The 21,182-nt window shown below is 44.4% G+C and overlaps 1 protein-coding gene across 1 annotated transcript; it reads right to left on the reverse strand.

Annotated features, from left to right (window-relative positions):
- Positions 1–419: 419 nt before the first annotated feature.
- Positions 420–18,343, reverse strand: mboat2b (membrane bound O-acyltransferase domain containing 2b). The gene is made up of 13 exons (XM_085771646.1): positions 18,242–18,343; positions 14,004–14,149; positions 13,829–13,906; positions 13,381–13,476; positions 12,455–12,510; positions 12,266–12,320; positions 11,151–11,334; positions 9,959–10,151; positions 7,115–7,218; positions 4,732–4,796; positions 4,501–4,633; positions 2,771–2,922; positions 420–1,578 (listed from the first exon to the last, which is right to left on the reverse strand). Exons 1-13 carry the CDS (start codon positions 18,341–18,343, stop codon positions 1,401–1,403), a joined length of 1,542 nt encoding a protein of 513 aa, XP_085627772.1. The 3' UTR covers positions 420–1,400.
- Between the last annotated feature and the right edge of the window lie 2,839 nt (positions 18,344–21,182).

Below are 21,182 nucleotides of genomic sequence, written 5' to 3' on the forward strand. Positions count from 1 at the left end.
ACTCCACAATGCTCTGGTGGACAAGTTGTGAGCTGCACATTCACCACGCTATGAGATAATAACACAACGTTACCACACAGAGTTGTTTTAGAGGGAAATACAGAGACTGTTGATGAAAAACTGTCCCTGAAGGCAACGTGCATCAGTGGTTTTGCATGAATTTCCCTCTAAAACAACTCTGTGTGGTAACGTTGTGTTATTATCTCATAGCGGAAACCAAGAAATCCCATTAGCCTCTGTAGTGTAGCTCTGAGCAGCTCACGGCTCTGCTCCGCCGTTCTAAAAACAGCTTGCACCGACAATTAAAGGTAACGAACCTACTGCTATAATGACTATAGGGATTATGGCAATGGGCCAATTTGCCAAAAATGTTGAACTATCCCTTTAACACCTGCTCATTCATAATTATGAGCAGAAACGTAGAGGAAACATAAAGCTCGTTCTTCATCACGTGGTGTACTGATGCGGTATTAGTCAAGTATGAATGGTTTATTAAGCGTTAATAATAATAATAAAGGCCTCGGTTACAGCTCGTTAACCCGTTATAACTGGCGCCTCGTCACAAAGTGGTTCATAATAATTACATAAATAACTACGTGACACAAACCGACGACTACAAATGTAAACACAGCTCGGCACTCAGGACGGACTCGTAACACAACTCAACAACTAAGGCGACTGAGTGGATTCATCATTGGCACTTTCTCAGACTGATTCCTATGAACACTGGTGTTGTTGAACGTTGTGTTGAACAGATGAGTCGACCTGTGAAAGCAGAAGAATGTGGAGGAGAAAACATCTTTTTCTTCTGACTCTTTGTTCATTCGTTCGTTCTCTGGTTTAATGCACTAAACTCTGTGGCCTGATCGCTCCTTCGTTCGTTCACTCATTCATTCGTTTATTCATTCATTCATTGCACTCACTCATCCATTTTCTCTTTTTCTGTCTTTTCATTGGACCTCATCTTCTCGTAATCATGCGTTCACCCTCTCTGTCCACCTGCAGGTTTTTTCTGTCAGTTCGTCCCTCCACAGGCGGCGGCGGCGGCGGCCATTGCGGTTCAAGTGTGTACATGTACTTTCTACACAGATCTGACCCACAACCGGTTCAGTTCTGTCGGTTTTCAGGCTACCGTTACCCTGGCAACCGTTCGCACGCGCCGGTGGGGTTGGGGGCAGGGGGGTGGGAGGGGGCAACACTTCTTCATCCCGGTCCGTCTCCATATCGCGACTCCAAAGACTCCAAATGAAAACAGTGTTTTAACTCGACCGTCGTGTCCGTGCTGCTCCCCGGACAGGAAGTAGTAGCTCCTCTTTCTTTCTCTATACAAGTGAATGGAAATAAAATGTCAATCAAACGCGATCGCTGTTCGTCGTCGTCGTCTTCGTCTTCGTCCCGTCTCATGTGGTTTTCTCCTTCTGGATGCAGTTGCTGTGCGAAGCCTGCGGGTGGTGCTGCTCCTCCCGGGGAAACTTCCTCCTCTGCTGCTGCTGGTCTCGCAGCCGCAGGTGTCGCGGTTTGACCGGCAACGCCACCGCCACCAGGACGCAACCGATGTGGAGCCCGAAGTACCAGGACCTGAGGGGGGAGAGAGGGAGGGAGGGAGGACAGACACACGGTTCAACAGCTAAACCAACCTCAAGTAAGTCTGAATTCAATCTCACAGGCATAGTGTTGAGCTCAAGTTAATCCTGACTTCCCCAAAGTTAAACCTGAGTTACACTTGACCAATAAAACCAATAAAACCTGAGACAACACAACATCTTCAAGTTAGTCTGAATTTAATCTCACAGACATAATGTTGAATGAGACTTTAAACTGAAGTGAGCTCAAATTAAACCTGACTCTTACAAAGTTGAATTAATCCTGACTTTTTCAAAGTTAAACCTAAGTTAAACTTGACCAATGAAACATTAACAAGTTAATCCTGACGTAGTTAAAGTTAAACCTGACTTCTTCAAAGTTAAACCTGAGACAACACAACAACATCTTCAAGTTAGTCTGAATTTAATCTCACGGACATAATGTTCAATGAGACTTAAAACTGCAGTGAGCTCAAGTTAAACCTGACTCTTACAAAGTTGAATTAATCCTGACTTTTTCAAAGTTGACCAATAAAACGTTAAAACGAGTTAACCCTGACTTAGATGAAGTTAAACCTGACTTCTTCAAAGTTAAACCTGAGACAACACAAAGCTCCGACTCTGACCAACTTCAAGTAAATCTGAATTTAATCTCACAGACGTAATGTTGAATGAGACTTAAAATTTAAGTGAGCACAAATTAAACCTGACTCTTACAAAGTTAAGTTAATCCTGACTTTTTCACAGTTAAACCCGTGTTAAACTTGACTAATAAAACGTTAAAACGAGTTAATCCTGATTTACTTTAAGTTAAACCTGACTTCTCCAAAATTAAACCTGAGTTAAATTTGAGCAATGAAACGTTAAAACGAGTTAATCCTGACGTAGTTAAAGTTAAACCCGACTCTTACAAAGTTAATTGCTCTTACAAAGTTAAGTTAATCCTGACTATTTCAAAGTTAAACCTGAGTTAAACTTGACTAATAAAATGTTAAAACGAGTTAATCCTGACGTATAGTTAAAGTTAAACGTGACTTCTTCGAAGTTAAACCTGAGTTACACTTGACCAATAAAATGAATTTAATCTTAGAGGCATAAAAAACGTTGACACGAGTTAATCCCGACTTCTTCAGACTTAAACCTGGCCGACACAGGGCTGAACGTGTCTTTCTGCAGGACTCACTCACCTGTAGAACTTCATCGACGGACCGACAGACAACAGCACAAAAGGCACCACTGTGTAGCAGATGGCGATCTGAGTGGCCGCCCAAGTGATGACATCATAGACCAGTTTATGGGATGGCGACTGGAGGAAGTGTGGCCGAACGTTGTGTCTGACCTGAGGGCAGAAGCGTTGGCTCAGGTGAGTTCACACGGTCAAAGTCCAGTGGTATTCTAGTCTAACAGAGCAACATGTCGTACTGTACCGAACTCTAGAGCACTGGAAAAGAGAGTAGCGACACCTCCATTCACTCCCATGGTAATAAGGGTTTAAAGGGATAGTTCACCCTAGAATGATATTTCGCTCATTATCTACTCACCCTCATGTTGACTAAGGGCTGGAAGAATTCTCAGAGTCCTTCGTCCCTTCTCTGAGTTACAGGGGGTCTTGGCGTAGCAGTGCATGTCCATATAACGGTTGCAAAGGGACACCAGAGCTCTTCGTAAAAAAACACACACAAAAAAACATCCAAATACCTCCATGATGCTCGTATGTAATGTCCGTCTTGTGCTGAAGCCCCAAATTGCGTAATTGTCCCAAAAAAAATTAAATAAGTCTATATTTTAAGCTTGTTTGTAGCGGAAGCTTCTCGAAGCTCCTCTTCCTGGTCCGTCCAAATCTCGCGTGATTCGCAGTAACCGCACTGACGCCGGCGCAAATCACACGAGATTTGGACGGACCAGGAAGAGGAGCTTTGAGAAGCTTCCGCTACAAACAAGCTTAGATTACGCAATTTGGAGCTTCAGCACAAGACGGACATTACATACGAGCATCATGGAGGTATTTGGATGTTTTTTTGTGTGTGTTTTTTTACGAAGAGCTCTGGTGTCCCTTTGCAACCGTTATATGGACATGCACTGCTACGCCAAGACCCCCTGTAACTCAGAGAAGGGACGGAGGACTCTGAAACTTCTCCCAGCCCTTAGTCAACATGAGGGTGAGTAGATAATGAGCGAAATATCATTCTAGGGTGAACTATCCCTTTAAGGGTTTAAGGGTTTTGTGCCCCTAGTGGCAGGATATGGGTATTGCAAAAGCGCCCAGAAAACTAATTCACTCCAATGTATGTGTGTTGCCCACTCTGTTGTAAATTGATGAAAACGGCCGTGTTTTTGTTTTTAGGTGTCTTGGTCATATCAAATTATACTTATAATTTGTTAATTACAAAATGTAGATTGAAACATTAATGTAGACAACTGTTTTTTTTTTGTTTTTTTACTCTCCTATGTGTTAATGTTTATCTGTAAAGGATCCTCAATGATGCTATTAACGTGGGTGATCTATAAATGTCCTTAAATTATTGAAAACACCACACTGCTCATTCACCAACAATGCAGAGATGTCAGTTCTTGGGCGCTTTTGCAAAACCCATATTCCTCCACCAGGAGGCGCTTCCATTGGACCAATGCGTGTCATTACTCTCTTTTCCAGCGCTCTAGGCATATCTAGCTTTATCACCATTCAAACCAACGTGTCTAACACATTATATTACTCCAAATTAATCTCCAATGTCCTATTTCCTCTCTCGTTTGCCTTGAAAGGGGTGCGAGTTGAAGGTATTCTATAAAACGTGCCATTTTGTTATTTTTATCAAACTGATTAGTGCAACCAACAACACAACAAGACATGATGGCGGCTCTTGTTGCTCTCTCTCTGCAGCCGATAATCCCTCTACACACAGCAGGGGGCGCTCACCGCTCGGGCCGCCAGCGTGATGACGATGCCGGTGAGGAAGGTGAGGTAGTAGCCTGGATACGCTCCGTGCCACATGGCCGACAGGATGAAGGTGGCGGCCGTGGGGTGGTAGGGGCAGCGCTCGTAGCACACCCTGTCAACCAGAGGTCAGAGGTCAGGGTCAGAGAGGTCAGAGGTCATTAGTTTATTAGTTTAGACTGAATGTGTTTTTCTGGATCGGAGACACGAGACCTTTTGAGCCAGTGAGCCGTCTGGATGTTCCAGTTGTCCAGGAAAACTTTGAAGCTGGTGGCGAACTGGGAGGAAACAGAGCAGATCAGAGGCTGAGATTCAAAACCACACACTCTAGTACTCTAGTACGCACTGGTTGGACCAAGATGTAGTAGCCTATGCAGTATGCAAACAAAAGCTAAATCTGCAGTATGCAAAACATTCCCACATGTCCCAGATCTGCAGTGTGCATCTGACCAGTCTACAACACATACTGTATCCCACAAGGCAATGCACCTTCACCTCCAACCCTAACCACACCTGTACAGTAACCATGTTATGCAATTTAATAAAATAAAATAAAATTTACTGTAATTGGTTCATTGTAAAACATGTATTTCTTGATGTAAATGTGGTGGTTTGTGTCCGTAGGCTCCAGAGCCCCGAGGCAGCGCTGCTCTTCTGTCCAATACACACAGGAAGCTTCACTTTACATTCAGACTAACTAATGCTACTGATACAGCTGTTAGATTTCATCACTGAGACCAACATTTATCTCCTAGAAATAATGTAACCAGCCGGTGGTAAACCTCTAAAAACCTGCGGGTAAGTTAATTAGCGATGGTTTTCTCCCCCGGGATGACGACGGAGGTTGGCCGGCCGAGCAGCTCAGGAGACGGGCTGCTGCCTCTGAGACCGGTCGCGCAAAATTATTGTATGTATTAGCAGCGCTACAGATGGAAAGTTCGCTTCTTCTAAAGCCAGGATCTCCTGTACTACAAAGGTGGCTCAGAGTTTCATCCTAAAATCGACTATAAATGCGCCGCTGTTTCACTATTTAACTCTTTTCACTCTTTTTCAGCTGCGTCACCTTTACTTTGAAAGTCCAGTGGAGCTGGATCAGAACCGAGCGTTTGTACAGAGGGAGAGATCACGCTGATCCGCTGTTGTCAGATGGATAATCGGGAAAGTTAATAATTTCACTTAATGTGGCCATGAATACATCAATTCCGATGTTCCGATCGCCTGTATGTCAGTAGTTGCGTTTCCATCCACCCTTTTTTATTCGCATTTTCAAAAATTGCGAATAAATACTTGAATGGAAACGCCATAAATTCGAATAAAGGCAGTAAATGCGCATAAAAGTTTATACGCTTGGAGGGGGGGGATTTGTCAGCGTATCGATTAAAGGAAATGCAAGTTTTTGTGATGGAAACAGATTATGTGAATTGAGGCAGAGTTTGTGGGTGAAGCTGCTGGACTTCACCCAGCGACGCCCCGGTGTCCCAGCTCTCCTCTCTGCACCGCAACACAAACGCTCCGTAACCCATAATGTTTTGTTTATGACGGTTAAGACGACACAAACACACGCCGTAACATCGTTATGTAACTTATTGATGTTTCACCGGCTTCGTATGTAAACAGATGCACATGGGCGAGAGGAGCGTAACCAAAACAGCAGAAAAGCGAGCAGACTGCCACAGTTCCCTACTGTCTTTCTGTGTAAATATCTCATGTTACAACATGAAAACCTGCAGCTTATATTCAAGTGCAGCCCATATATGTATTTTCTTTTAAAATGTAGCTGGTGCGGCTTATACAGGTGCGTCTATAGTCCGGAAAGTACGTAAATTGTCCATGATGTTGAATGTCAGCTGAGTGTGGATACATTCACGCTCTCTTATGACGTAATCTCACGGTGCACTCCTCCTAATCGCAAAACAAGAATGAATGGAAACGGTCATAAATTCGCTTTGCTTTTTGCGCATTTTCACAAAATCCGCTTTTAAATTCGATACGACTTGGATGGAAACCCAGCTAGTGTTGCCCAAACGCAGATCTTGAATAGGTCTCCGCTGTTTTCACATTTAAAAAGGTCTTTGTACACAGACAATATGAGATTTGCTTGTAGCCACAGCACCTAAAAAACCCACTGTAACCAATTTTCATACACACACCAGCCTCGCTTGCATTCCATAATTGCGATCGCGGCAATTATGATCGCGGCCGCCTCAGCCCAAATTTTGGCCAGAAAAAACCCTGGTACTGCAGTGTGCACGGCCTCGATCTGCTGGAGCGGCTCTGAATCACAAAACGCAGTTATGTAGGAGGCAGGACGTTGGTATGTGGTTTCAAATACAGCCAGAGGTCAGGAGGTACAGGTGAGGACAGGTGAGGACAGGTGAGGACAGGAGGTTCAGGTGAGGACAGGTGAGGACAGGAGGTTCAGGTGAGGACAGGTGAGGACAGGAGGTTCAGGTGAGGACAGGAGGTTCAGGTGAGGACAGGAGGTTCAGGTGAGGACAGGAGGTACAGGTGAGGACAGGTGAGGACAGGAGGTACAGGTGAGGACAGGTGAGGACAGGAGGTTCAGGTGAGGACAGGTGAGGAGGACGGTCGTCACCTCGATGTTGAGGATCCTCAGGTTGGAGATGAGGTCCCAGCGAGGAGCTCCGTCGCTGTCGTAGCCGTTGAAGCCGAAGCCGGCGGCGTTGTTGATGGCGTCCGCTGATGTGAAAGAGGACGGAGACAGTTTCGTTAGACAGCTGCTGGAGACGAGGTGAGACGAGCGAATGGAGACAGGAAGCTGTTGGACAGGTGAGACAGGCTGATGGAGAAGACGGGCTGATGGAGACAGGTGAGACAGGGGCTGTGTCCTAACCCCCCTACTCTCTATCTAGTGACCAGGCCATGTTGTAGTGGTGTTCGAATGTTTAGTGATTATTAATGTTCACTATATACAGGGTTCCTACAGCTTAAGCCAAGTTAAATTTAAGACTTTTTAAGACTTTTTTGAAGCCACTTGAAATTTAAGACCGACTTCATAATAAACACAAATGCAGAAAAAAGAAAAAAAAACACCACATCAATTACATAGGGTTAGGGACAATTTTACCAACTTTCCTATGTGATCCAAGCTAAAGTGACTGCTACATGAATATTGGATTGTGTCTCTTTCCAGCTGTCCTTTCAAAATAAATGCATAAAAAGTCCGAAAAAAAAAACTCGGGAGCTGGTGGCGGAGAGATTTAGTGTTGACGGCCGCCACTAACTTCTCTATGTGGGAATATTACCAATTATTTTGAGATTTCAGACTAATTACAACCATAAAATACCACTTACCATGTGTTAACATTTTTAAGACTTTTGAAAAATTGATTTAAGATATTTTAATGCCAATTAAGGCCTTGTTTTTAGATTAATGAATTCAATGCCTTTTTAACTTTTTAAGGATCCGTAAGAACCCTGTATATAGTGTCTGAATCTATCCCACAATTCACCGCAACATGTAGTGAACATCCGATGGTCACTAACCGGAGCAAGATATCCCATCATGCATTGCGGTCACGGATGGCCGTTACCACAGCGACCCAGAGCGACCGGTGTAGCTACCAAATAAATGAAGTAGTGACCGGTGTAGCTACCAAATAAATGCAGTAGCGACCGGTGTAGCTACCAAATAAATGAAGTAGTGACCGGTGTAGCTACCAAATAAATGCAGTAGTGACCGGTGTAGCTACCAAATAAATGCAGTAGCGACCGGTGTAGCTACCAAATAAATGCAGTAGCGACCGGTGTAGCTACCAAATAAATGCAGTAGTGACCGGTGTAGCTACCAAATAAATGCAGTAGTGACCGGTGTAGCTACCAAATAAATGAAGTAGTGACCAGTGTAGCTACCAAATAAATGAAGTAGTGACCAGTGTAGCTACCAAATAAATGCAGTAGCGACCGGTGTAGCTACCAAATAAATGCAGTAGTGACCGGTGTAGCTACCAAATAAATGAAGTAGTGACCGGTGTAGCTACCAAATAAATGCAGTAGTGACCGGTGTAGCTACCAAATAAATGAAGTAGTGACCGGTGTAGCTACCAAATAAATGCAGTAGTGACCGGTGTAGCTACCAAATAAATGAAGTAGTGACCGGTGTAGCTACCAAATAAATGAAGTAGTGACCGGTGTAGCTACCAAATAAATGCAGTAGTGACCGGTGTAGCTACCAAATAAATGCAGTAGAGCAGCAGCCTCAATAAATGTGTCCAGCTGCCAGAGTTGTCCGGTTGCAGCTTCCACAGACTCCCACAACAAACGTCAGAGCAAATTTCCTAACAAGCGTTATAAACTGACCACAGACTCTGGATAGCGATGCTAATTTCTGTTAGCCCATCTATGAGATTTTACATTATACGTTAGCATTAAGCTAGCGGACTTTATGCTTAGTTGTGAGTGGCTGTGTGTGTTTTGAACGTTGTTTCAAACTATGTGGGTTTGATTGAACATCTTTGATGCTTAAATATATATATTACCGCTTAATATATTGCTTTACTCCTCTTTTTATGTTGGTACCCGTAGGTCTATGCTACACCAGCCGTTACCATGGTTGTATCCATGGTTTTGTTTTGTTTTTGTATTGACAATTAAATTTACAGAAACACTTGGCATAGTACAGTGCAAAGCTAAATAAATTTTGAAAAATGGTTGTATCCATGGTACCTACACCGGCCGTTACGATGGCGGTCGGAACGTTTTAATTACACAACGTAATACGTCATTAAAGGGACAACGAGGAGTTTCTATTTGGTTATAAAAAAAGTCTCACGTTAATGTGGATGAATCTCCGTTACCACTTGTTAATGGTCCATTTTAGATAAATCTATGGTTTTGTCTCTATGGTTATTTTGTTATTATTAGTGGTGGTGGAAATGCTGGGCGAGCCGACCAGCGTTTCTTTACTTTCGGTTTCGTGGCGAGTCATGAGAATAACGCCGCCGTATGAATCTCCGTTTATGGTGGGAACTACGACGGTATGTGATCGTCTTCCAACCTCTGACTTTAATTCTTGATGAATGAAAACATGAGTCTGTCTTGCACCGGTCAAAGAATTTCACGGTGCGGAGGCTCATAAATGTAGTGTGAAAACACTTCGCTTTAACAAAACTCCTGGTTGTCCCTTTAACTGTGCGGCGGAGTAGTGTCCGAAAGTGTTTTTTTATTTGACCAGTGAGTCCACTATATTGAACTCACTATATAGTGAGTAGGGAGGAGGGAATGAGTGAGTGGTTTCGGACACAACCCAGGGTGATGGAGACAAGGGTTGGACAGGTGAGATGAGTTAATGAAGACAGGGGCTGGACAGGCTGATGAGGACAGGTGTTGGACAGGTGTTGGACAGGTGTTGGACAGATGTTGGACAGGTGTCTCCGTGTCACTCGGAGGTCGGTCCCGGCTCCAGGTCTCCGTCACCCACCCAGTGTCCAGACGAAGTAGTACTTGGGTCTGGTGGTCAACATGGACAGGTACAGGTAGACCACCTGAGCGTAGAACGGCGTGTTGGCGATGAAGTCGTCGTCGATGTTGCGCTCCACGGGGAAGACTTTACAGACGGACAGGAAGACGAGCAGGGAGAAGAAGGACGTGGCCACTTTACGAACCACCTCCGTCTGAGGAACAGAAACAGAAACACGGTGTAGTCTAATGTGTTGTAGTGGGTAAACTGCTGTTACCTAGCAACCAGTGGTGTAGGCTAATGTGTTGTAGTGGGTAAACTGCTGTTACCTAGCAACCAGTGGTGTAGGCTAATGTGTTGTAGTGGGTAAACTGCTTTCTAGGTGGTAAACTGTTCATACTTGTATCACATAGACCGGTGGTTCTCTAACTGTTTTATATCAAGGACCCAAAATTGACACAAATTAGACCACGGACCCCCATTGGACAACATTTGGAAGCAAACACCAGAAACACACAAACAGTCAATGTACGTTTAAATTAGGCATAGCTACATTTTTGAAAGACTATAGAGAAATTTCTGGAAAAAAGTGGTACAATTTCTCCCAAAAAGTTGAAACATTTCTAGAAAAAAAAAATAGTAGAAAGTTTTTTTTTAATTGAGAAAAAAAATAGTAAAAATTCTCAAAAGAATTCTAGAAAAAGTGGTAAGATTTCACAAAAAATTATAGAAAAATGTGGCAAAATTTCTCTCTCAAAAAAAAGGGACAAACAATAATACAAAAAGGGGTAAAATAAAAGAAATATAGTGAAAAGTTTTGTTTTTTTTAATTGAGAAAAAAATAGTAAAATTTCTAGAAAAAGTGGTAAGATTTCGCAAATTTTTTTTTAAAAAAATGTGGTAAAATTTCTCAAAAAGTTATAGAAAATGTGGCTAAATGTCTCTCTCTCAAAAAAAGGGGCAAACAATAATACAAAAAGTAAAAAAAAAAAATTGAGAAGAAACTGGTAAAAATTTCTCCAAAATATTCTAGGAAAAGTGGTAAAATTTCAAGAAAAAGTTGGGGACCCCCTTGAACTTTACTTTAGTTAGATAGTTTTGTTGTACTGGGTACACCTGAGTATCACATAGACTACACCACTGAACTGAAATGCACTCAGTCGGCATCGTAGTCACGGTAACAACAACGATGTCAGCAGCAGCCGCGACCTACGTTTGGCGACGGCTCGCTCCGGCCCAGCTTGCCGTTGGACTTCCTGTCGGCCTCCTGGTCTCTATGGCGACGGGGGTCTCCCTCGATGAAGGCGATGTAGTCGTTGTAGGAGCAGGTGGGGCCGGCCAGCATCCCCAGGAAGTTACAGTTGTAGCTGAAGTACTCGAGTAGACTGGGCATCCTCCTGCGCACACACACACACACAACCAACTTATCCTTGACCCTTCAAAATAAAAGCCCTCACACGACGCATTAACAATATGAAACAAATGAAAATAATGAAGAATAAAACTTTTTCCTTAACGTCGTTTTAATAAACCTTGTCAACAGAGGTTGTACAAAGTATGGATGTTCGATACCACTTTCAGTGTACGAGTATGAGTACTCACGATACCGAATACGTTATATGTATATATAATATATATATAGGCTATGTATACACACTGTATATGCACACACCGGTATACACCCCCCCAACAGAGAGAGAGGCGTTGGATAATTTAATTCGATAACAAATTTGATTTCTTTGCGGCTGGTATCGGCAGCCTTTACGAGTACCAGATACTTTGAAATAAGGCCAGTATCTGTTAGGGGTGGGAGAAAAAAATCGATTCACATAAATATCGCGATATCTTTTTTGACTATTTTTAAATCGATTTTTTTTTTCAAAAATCGATTTTTTTTTTTTTTTGTTGAATTTTTTTAAATATTGTGCAATGTGCATTTGTTCGCCTTTTTTACATACAGAGAGTCCAGGTTTTGAAAAGGGTTTAAGTTCACTTTATAATGGAGTATGTTAATTTATAGGCTCCTACAGTATTTGTGTGCAGATAAATGTTAAAAATGCTAAAGACTAAAAATCATAGAGAGAATCGGCAATATCGTAGAATCACAATTTAAATCGAATCGCCATCCAAAAAATCGTAGAAGAATCGAATCGGGAGAAAAGCATATCGTCCCAGCCCTAGTATCTGTAGCTGGTATCGGTACCATCCCTAAAGAGAAGTCATGACTTTATCGACCAATCAGTGCTCAGGATTAAAACATGTGTGGAGATCAGCACAGCCTCTCTGGCGTCGACCTGCAGAAGTAAAAACCGCCGCCGCCGGACAAACCTGATAGCCAACACCTTCTGTCCCGGGGTCAGCTGTTCCTCCTGCCGAGCCATCCCTGTGGAGACGACACAGACCCTGAGTCAGCTGACGCTCAGCGCTAAAGCTAAAGCTAAAGCTAAAGCTAAAGCTCCGCCCCCTGAGAGGCGGAGTCGCTTACAGACAGGAAGCTTCGTGTGGTCACATGCTCACCGTCGTGGATCTCAAACGCCAGGCTCGTGATCTTCTGCGTGATCACCATCATGGGCCTGAGGAGAGAGTCAGAAAGAGGGCGGAGTCAGGAAAGGGGCAGAGTCAGAAAGAGGGCGGGGTCAGAAAGAGGGCAGAGTCAGAAAGAGGGCGGAGTCAGAAAAGGGGTGGAGTCAGAAAGGGCGCGGGGTAGAAAAGAGGGCGGGGTCCGAAAAGGGGCGGGGTCAGAAATGGGGCGGGGTCAGGAAAGGGGCGGGGTCAGAAAGAGGGCAGAGTCAGAAAGAGAGCAGAGTCAGAAATGGGGCGGAGTCAGAAAAGGGGCGGAGGCATATAATACAATTTCAGACCTTAAAAATAATGTTTAAAGCAAAGAACAGCTCATTACCAGAACATTTACAAAACTTGTTCAAACTGGAGGAAGAGGATAAAACAGACTGAAGCAGCTTGATTTTAAACATACATTTGCAAGGTTAAGCTTAAAACAAATGTGTATTTCTGTTGCAGGTGTAAAACTATGGCACATATTCACAAAGCAAGGAATTGAAAAGTTGTACAAGTATGTCTCAGTTTAAGAAAATGTTTAAAAAAGAAACAATAAGCGTCTACAAAAAAGAAGGAGAAAGAGAAAAGATAGATAGACAAGTGGTGTCCACTGCTATGTTGTTTGTTTTCCTGTCACTACTATGTTTCATCATCTTAAATTTTTTGAAACAGAGTATAATATTGGTGTTGATAGTAAGCCAATGTAATTATAACAACAGAGAGGGTCAGTACAGGTACTAAACGTTTTCTTCATCCTGCTCCTTTTCATTCATGGTGACAATGTGTAGCTACATTATGTGAATATGTGCATCCATGTGTAGAATGTAAACCATGAATGGAATAAATCAAAATGAATGAATGAATCGTGTGAGGACCGTGGCTCTTACCCGGTGAAGTCGGCGGAGTACATGCCGTAGTCGAAGACGTAGACTCGTGTGATCTGACACAGGCTCAGGTAGGTGAGCGCCACCAGCAGGCAGGACCTGAACACAACAATATATAGTTTAAAACAAGGATAGAGAGAGTTTAAAAACCTGGATACTTAGCTACAATAAAATAATATAAATGAGTAAACAAACAAGGCCTGTAACAGTAGTTACAGCTTCAGCTTGTAAGGAACAAAACTGTTCATATAACGTTTTGTCCTAATGAATGTAGAAGCACAATCACAATCATGGTATCGAACAAGTATCGAGAATCATTGAAATTTACTGGTATTGGTATCAACTAATAAAATTCTGGTATCGTGACAAGTCTAGTCTGATGAGTCCAGACCTTCAGACCAGGTCTCGGGGTCGTTCCTGAGCTGGTTGAACTGGACTCGGTGGAACTTACTTGTGCATGTGCTCGACTCCGGTGAGGATCATGATGCCGTAGGTGAGTCCGCTCTGAACCAGGAAGTGGAGCGCGTACCTGCAGGACACAGACACAGACCAACCCCCTGAAGATCCATTAATGGAAACCAGCACCGAACAAAAGGCCCAAAAGGGCGTTTGTTTAACGAGCTCACCATCCGAAGCAGAACATGGCGAAGTAGAGTCCCAGCAGAGTCGCCACCACGTGTCGGACGAAGGGACTGGTTTTACTGGGATGGAGGAAGAGACGGAACCAGAAGGCCGACAGCAACGCACACAGCTGACACACCACAAAGTTCACCTGCACACACACACACACACACACACAGAGCAGGGTTATTATAGGCAAGGCAAGGCAATTTTATTTGTATAGCCCGTTTTTACAAACATCCTCTGTCCTTAGACCCTCACATCGACTGAGGAAAAACTCCATGGAAAACCCTTTTAACAGGGAAAAATCTGAGAAACCTCATGGTGAGCAATAGAGGAGGGATCCTCTGTTGCTATCCTACTAAAACTAAAACTAACAGTGAAAAAATAAACTGAAATAAAAAGAAACTAGAGCTATCTCCAACCTCCAGGTTTGATGCTAAACTGCAGTAAAGTAAAGTTTCATCAGATAACATCAGCTTAGTTGTAGTTTTCTTGTCGATGTCTAAAGCTGCAGGAAGAAAACGCCACAGCTCAATATGGGACGACTTGGAGTACGACCCATAGCTAGATACGTTTTTGTATCATGTAAATCACTGTGCAGCACTTTGGTAAACTTTTATGTTTTGGAAATGTGCTAAATCAATAAAGTGAATTGGACCGATGCCACTTTTTTGTATTTTCTTTGCCGGGTTCAGGCCGGCTTGTCTGCTTCACTTTGTGCCGTCTACTGTTGTAAAGCATGCGCACATTGTCCGGTTTCAGTCAGATTAAGGTGAACACATGCAGAAGAAAAACGATTTCCAAAGAGTCAATCAGCCAATCAGAGCCCAGGAAGGTCTACCTGTTATATGTTATGTTATATATTGATTGGTTTTTGTTTTATTTCCTATTTTTTAATATTTTAAAAATCTAATGAGTTCCGATTTTGTTTTCAAGAACAGAATCATCTGGATTTTTATTTCTTCTTCAGACACTTCCTCATTTAATCTTTTTAAATGTCGACCTTTGGCCTCTGTGTGATGTCATCAGGAGCTCATGTGTGAACATCTGGACGAGGAGATAAACAGCTGCCGATGAGATGATGTCATCAGTTCATCCTGTGGTGAATCCACTGATGCCACTTTGTTAACACTAATCACCTCCAACAGCTCCGTGCTGAGCCCCCTGCTCTCACTACGGCCCAACTCTGGCTCGACTACAGCTCAACTACGGCCCAACTCTCCCTCAACTACGGCCCAACTCTCCCTCAACTACGGCCCAACTCTCCCTCAACTACGGCCCAACTACGGCCCAACTCTCCCTCAACTACAGCCCAACTCTCCCTCAACTACAACCCAACTACGGCTCAACTCTCCCTCAACTACAGCCCAACTCTCCCTCAACTACAGCCCAACTACGGCCCAACTCTGGCTCGACTAGAGCTCAACTACGGCCCAACTACGGCTCAACTCTCCCTCAACTACGGCCCAACTCTCCCTCAACTACAGCCCAACTACGGCCCAACTCTCCCTCAACTACAGCCCAACTCTCCCTCAACTACAGCCCAACTACGGCCCAACTCTCCCTCAACTACGGCCCAACTCTCCCTCAACTACAGCCCAACTACGGCCCAACTCTCCCTCAACTACGGCCCAACTCTCCCTCAACTACAGCCCAACTACGGCCCAACTCTGGCTCGACTAGAGCTCAACTATGGCCCAACTACGGCCCAACTCTCCCTCAACTACAGCCCAACTACGGCCCAACTCTCCCTCAACTACAGCCCAACTACGGCCCAACTCTCCCTCAACTACAGCCCAACTACGGCCCAACTCTCCCTCAACTACAGCCCAACTACGGCCCAACTCTCCCTCAACTACGGCCCAACTCTCCCTCAACTACGGCCCAACTCTCCCTCAACTACAGCCCAACTACGGCCCAACTCTCCCTCAACTACAGCCCAACTACGGCCCAACTCTCCCTCAACTACAGCCCAACTACAGCCCAACTACGGCCCAACTCTCCCTCAACTACAGCCCAACTCTCCCTCAACTACGGCCCAACTCTCCCTCAACTACAGCCCAACTCTCCCTCAACTACAGCCCAACTACAGCCCAACTCTCCCTCAACTACAGCCCAACTACAGCCCAACTCTCCCTCAACTACAGCCCAACTACAGCCCAACTCTCCCTCAACTACAGCCCAACTACAGCCCAACTACAGCCCAACTACAGCCCAACTACGGCCCAATTCTCTCTCAACTACAGCCCAACTACAGCCCAACTCTCCCTCAACTACAGCCCAACTACAGCCCAACTACAAGCCTGGTCGCACTGCACGCGCCTGCAGCGCTTCAGTTCTATTTTTCACGCGAGCACCGTCTGTCAAGCTGGATAGACCAGATCGTACCAGACAGGAAGTCGGGCACAGAAAAGGCGAGAGAATCCGGTCGTGTGTAACGGATGTGCTCTCACTCCACCCATAAAAGACGTGCTAACCAACTCGCCAAGTGGTTGTCAACCTCTTGGCGAAGAGGTTAGCATCGTCGCCTCCGGTGCGGGAGGTCGTGGGATCGAACCCCACAGGGCAGAGAGCCGTGAGAAACACAACGCAGAGGACCAGATACGACATCGGCTACACACGCAGCTTCCGCGTGCAGTGCGACCAAGGGGCAACTCTCCCTCAACTACAGCCCAACTACGGCCCAACTCTCCCTCAACTACGGCCCAACTCTCCCTCAACTACGGCCCAACTCTCCCTCAACTACAGCCCAACTACAGCCCAACTACAGCCCAACTCTCCCTCAACTACGGCCCAACTCTCCCTCAACTACAGCCCAACTACAGCCCAACTACAGCCCAACTCTCCCTCAACTACGGCCCAACTCTCCCTCAACTACAGCCCAACTACAGCCCAACTCTCCCTCAACTACAGCCCAACTACGGCCCAACTCTCCCTCAACTACGGCCCAACTCTCCCTCAACTACGGCCCAACTCTCCCTCAACTACAGCCCAACTACAGCCCAACTACAGCCCAACTCTCCCTCAACTACGGCCCAACTCTCCCTCAACTACAGCCCAACTACAGCCCAACTACAGCCCAACTCTCCCTCAACTACAGCCCAACTACAGCCCAACTACAGCCCAACTCTCCCTCAACTACGGCCCAACTCTCCCTCAACTACAGCCCAACTACAGCCCAACTACAGCCCAACTCTCCCTCAACTACGGCCCAACTCTCCCTCAACTACAGCCCAACTACAGCCCAACTACAGCCCAACTCTCCCTCAACTACAGCCCAACTACAGCCCAACTACAGCCCAACTCTCCCTCAACTACGGCCCAACTCTCCCTCAACTACGGCCCAACTCTCCCTCAACTACAGCCCAACTACAGCCCAACTACAGCCCAACTCTCCCTCAACTACAGCCCAACTACAGCCCAACTACAGCCCAACTACAGCCCAACTCTCCCTCAACTACAGCCCAACTCTCCCTCAACTACAGCCCAACTCTGGGGCAAATACAGCAGTCACAGACTTCCACATGTGGGCTAATTCTGGAAAACATGCACGCACACACGTCATGAACACACACACATCATGAACACACACACATCCATCATGAGCGTGCACGTAGGCCTACACACACACACACACACACACCCAGGACCAGGCCGAGGCCGCTCAGACACCGTGGTGGTCGCCGTGAGCCGGTTCCGCTGCACCGCTGGGCCTCCTTCTTCCTCTCTCCTCCTCCTCTTCCTCTCCCTCTCTCCTCCTTCCTCTCTTCCTTCCTCCTCTCCTCTCCTCCCATCTCTCTCCATCATTCCTCCTGTTTTCTCTGCTTCTCTTTCCCTCATCCTGTATTCTCTCTCTTCCTGATGCTTTCTCCATCTCCACCTCTCCTCAGTGTTTTTACACCTCCTCTCCTCCTTCCTCCTCCTCTTCCCTCCTCCTCCTCCTACCTCTCGGCCCAGTCCGTCTCCTCCGCCCTGCCCATCATCATCATCATCACTCTCTCTTCTCTACCTCCGTGTGAGTGTCGCTTTCCTTTCTCCTCCGCGGCGCCGTGTGTCTGAGCTGCTGCGGCCGCGACTCGGAGCCTCTTCCTCCGCCCTGGAGCTCCAGTCCGGAGCAGAGGAGGCTCTGACTGACTGTTGATGTGCATGTGTATGTGTGTGTGTATATGCATATGTGTGTGTGCAATGTGTGTGTGCATGTGTGTGTGTGCATGTGTGTGTGTGTGTGTGTGTGTGTTACCTGGTCCAGCGGCAGGTTGGTGATCTCGCTGACCGGCTGCAGCAGGCTGGAGCCGGTGCAGGCCGTGAATCGGCCGTCGTCTTCGGCTGCAGCGGCCGCCATGGCTCCGTGTGGAGGCTCCGTGAAGCTCCGTGTGTGTGTGTGTGTGTGTGTGTGTGTGTGTGTGTGTGTGTGTGTGTGTGTGTGTGTGTGTGTGTGTCTGCCAGCGGCTCTAGCCCCGACTGTGTGTCCGAGATAGACAGCTTCTATCTCGGATCTCAGCAGCTTCCAGGCGGCGGCGGCGGTGGAGGCTCCGTGACTCCCCCCTTCCCTTTCCCTCCTCCCTCTGTCTGTTTCTGTCTGTGTGTTTGCGTCTGTCTGTCTGTCTGTGTGTGTGTGACTGTGTGTGTCTGTGTCCTGATGATGCTCCTTCCTCCTCTTCTTCCTGTTCCTCCTCCTCCCCCTCCTCCCCCCTGTCTCCTCCTCCTCCTCCATCAGAAGCCCCCACCCCAAAAGAAATTCAGTTCAAATTAATAAATAATAATTATCCTGCTGCTGAAACTCTAAGGAAAAGGTTCAAGATAAAGATAAATGATGAAGATAATCCATGTGTCTTTTGTCTTTTTTTGTGATCAACTTTTTTTATTTTTTTTTTATTTCATTTCATTTCCATTCATCTATACCCCTTACTCCTCCCCTCTACATCAGAAGCCCCCACCCCAAAAGAAATTCAGTTCAAACCAGAGAATGCAATCTTCACAATCTGCTTTAATTCCTCCAAATCTATAGAAATAGATTTCTTCTCTTATCAAGATATTCAAATGGGTGTAATCCTCAAAAATAAAATAAAAAACTGAATTTTTGGTAAATATATTTTTTTTATAGCAACAAAATAGGTACTATACACAAATACATCATATCTGAAAGGCTAAAAGTAGAGCATGTAACAGTAGAAGGGTCTGTGTGTCTGTGTCCTGTTGATGCTCCTTCCTCCTCCCTCCTCCATCAGAAGCCCCCACCCCAAAAGAAACTCAGTTCAAATTCATTAATAATATTTATCCTGCTGCTGAAACTCTAAGGAAAAGGTTCAATTTTGAAGTTAATCCATGTGTGTTTTTTATTTTATTTTATTTTATTTTTCATTTCATTTCCATTCATCTATACCCCTTATACTCCCCCTATCATGAGGGTAACATGACATTATTAAAACCATTACATGAAAGAAAAAGAAAAGGAAATAAGAAAATAAATAAAATAAAATAAAATAAAATAAAATACACACATTGTAAATATACATTCTCAGATACATTCAAGCTTTAACTCCCTCAGCTGCCAATTCCAAATGTTGTATAGTTTCTGTCTTTGCCATTTGAACTCGGGCACTGGAAGTTTCTAATAACAGAATTTCTTTTTAAAATGAAACTTTCCACAGAAACACGTTGAGAACATGTGGTGGTTTCCATCTCTTTATCAACATTTTCTTTGCTGCGGTTAATCCATGTGTTTTTTGTACGAAACAATTGAACACCTTTTTTTTTTTCTCTTGTTCAGTCACAATGATGTTTTGGAAAGATGTTTTTTATCGATGGTTAAATATTGGGATTAACGATTCTTTGTTTAACAAATTTCAAGTGATGATCTAGCTACAGTATATGGATGGTCTGTCAAAAAAGGAATCCAAAATGGTGAACATTATTTTCACTATGGCAAAGTATCATATAAACAAGAATAAATGGAATAATAATAATAATAATAATAATAATACATTTTATTTAGAAAGCGCCTTTCACGCCACTCAAGGACACTTTACAGCAGTTAAAATCATCAAACACCAAAACACAGAATAAATCATCAATAAACAATACCAAAGCATAAATCATCACACCGAAACACAAGAGCACAGAATAAACAACATTAAAAACATCGGTAAGAAAGAAAGAGAAAAAATAAAATAAAATAAAAATAAAACTGTCCAGAATAAAAGGGAAAAAGTTAGGGTGAGGGGTGGTGGGGTGGATACGCAATTTTATAACAGAATAACTGCTTGCTGAATAACAGCAAGCCCAACATAAACTGTTTTAAGAATGAAATTAAAAACTATATAACATCCCTAAAGGTGTTAGTATCGGAGGAAAACCAGACCATAAATGAGTCGTATGAAACAATGTCAGAGTTTACAGTCCTGTGTTCTTAAACACGCTTGAAGCACTATGTTGAAATGTCAACCCCTGTAATTATTATTTTTATTTTATTTTATTTTATTCTACCTGTTTGATATGTTGAAGCTTGTACTGTTTTAAATGCAAGCAAATGTTTTTTTTTTCCTCAAATGAGTTCAAATTGAAATGTAGCCTATGACATTGTGAATTTGAAATAAAGCTTTGAAAAAAAAAGAAAAGAAAAGAAGCCCCCACCCCCACCCCACACATCCATCTTTTTATGTCCTTCCTCCCCCTTTTTTTCATTCCTCCCCCTCTTCCTCAGGCCCTTTGTCCTCCTCCTCTTCCTCCTCTTCCTCCACACAGGGACATCTGTCTCTTTGTGTCCTCCCCTGGACTCTGGGGTCAGATCAACCAGGAATGTTTCATTTACTGTGTTCATCTGTAGTGTAACATGTGAACTGTTGGGTTTTTGTTATTGTTTCATTTCTATTAGCCTATTATTATGTCTATTTTATTATTTTTTATTTAGCCTGTCATTTAATCATCAATAATCAATCATCACAAACTGCAGTGTGTCCTGATTGGGCCACTGACAACAAGGGGAAAAGTCACACACACTGTTTGACTCTGTGTGTGTGTGTGTGTGTGTGTGTGTGTGTGTGTGTGTGTGTGTGTGTGTGTGTGTGAGCACAGCTGTTGAAACATCTGTCTGTGTGTTGGTCAGTTCATGCAGCAGCTGCAGTTCCTCTCCTCACCACTGGAGTGAGTCAGTCTCCAACAGAACTGGTCACTTCCTGTTT

The sequence above is a fragment of the Trachurus japonicus genome, chromosome 24 (assembly GCF_045865225.1).
Source record: "Trachurus japonicus isolate A0001 chromosome 24, Traja_1.0".
Taxonomy (NCBI): Eukaryota; Metazoa; Chordata; class Actinopteri; order Carangiformes; family Carangidae; genus Trachurus; species Trachurus japonicus.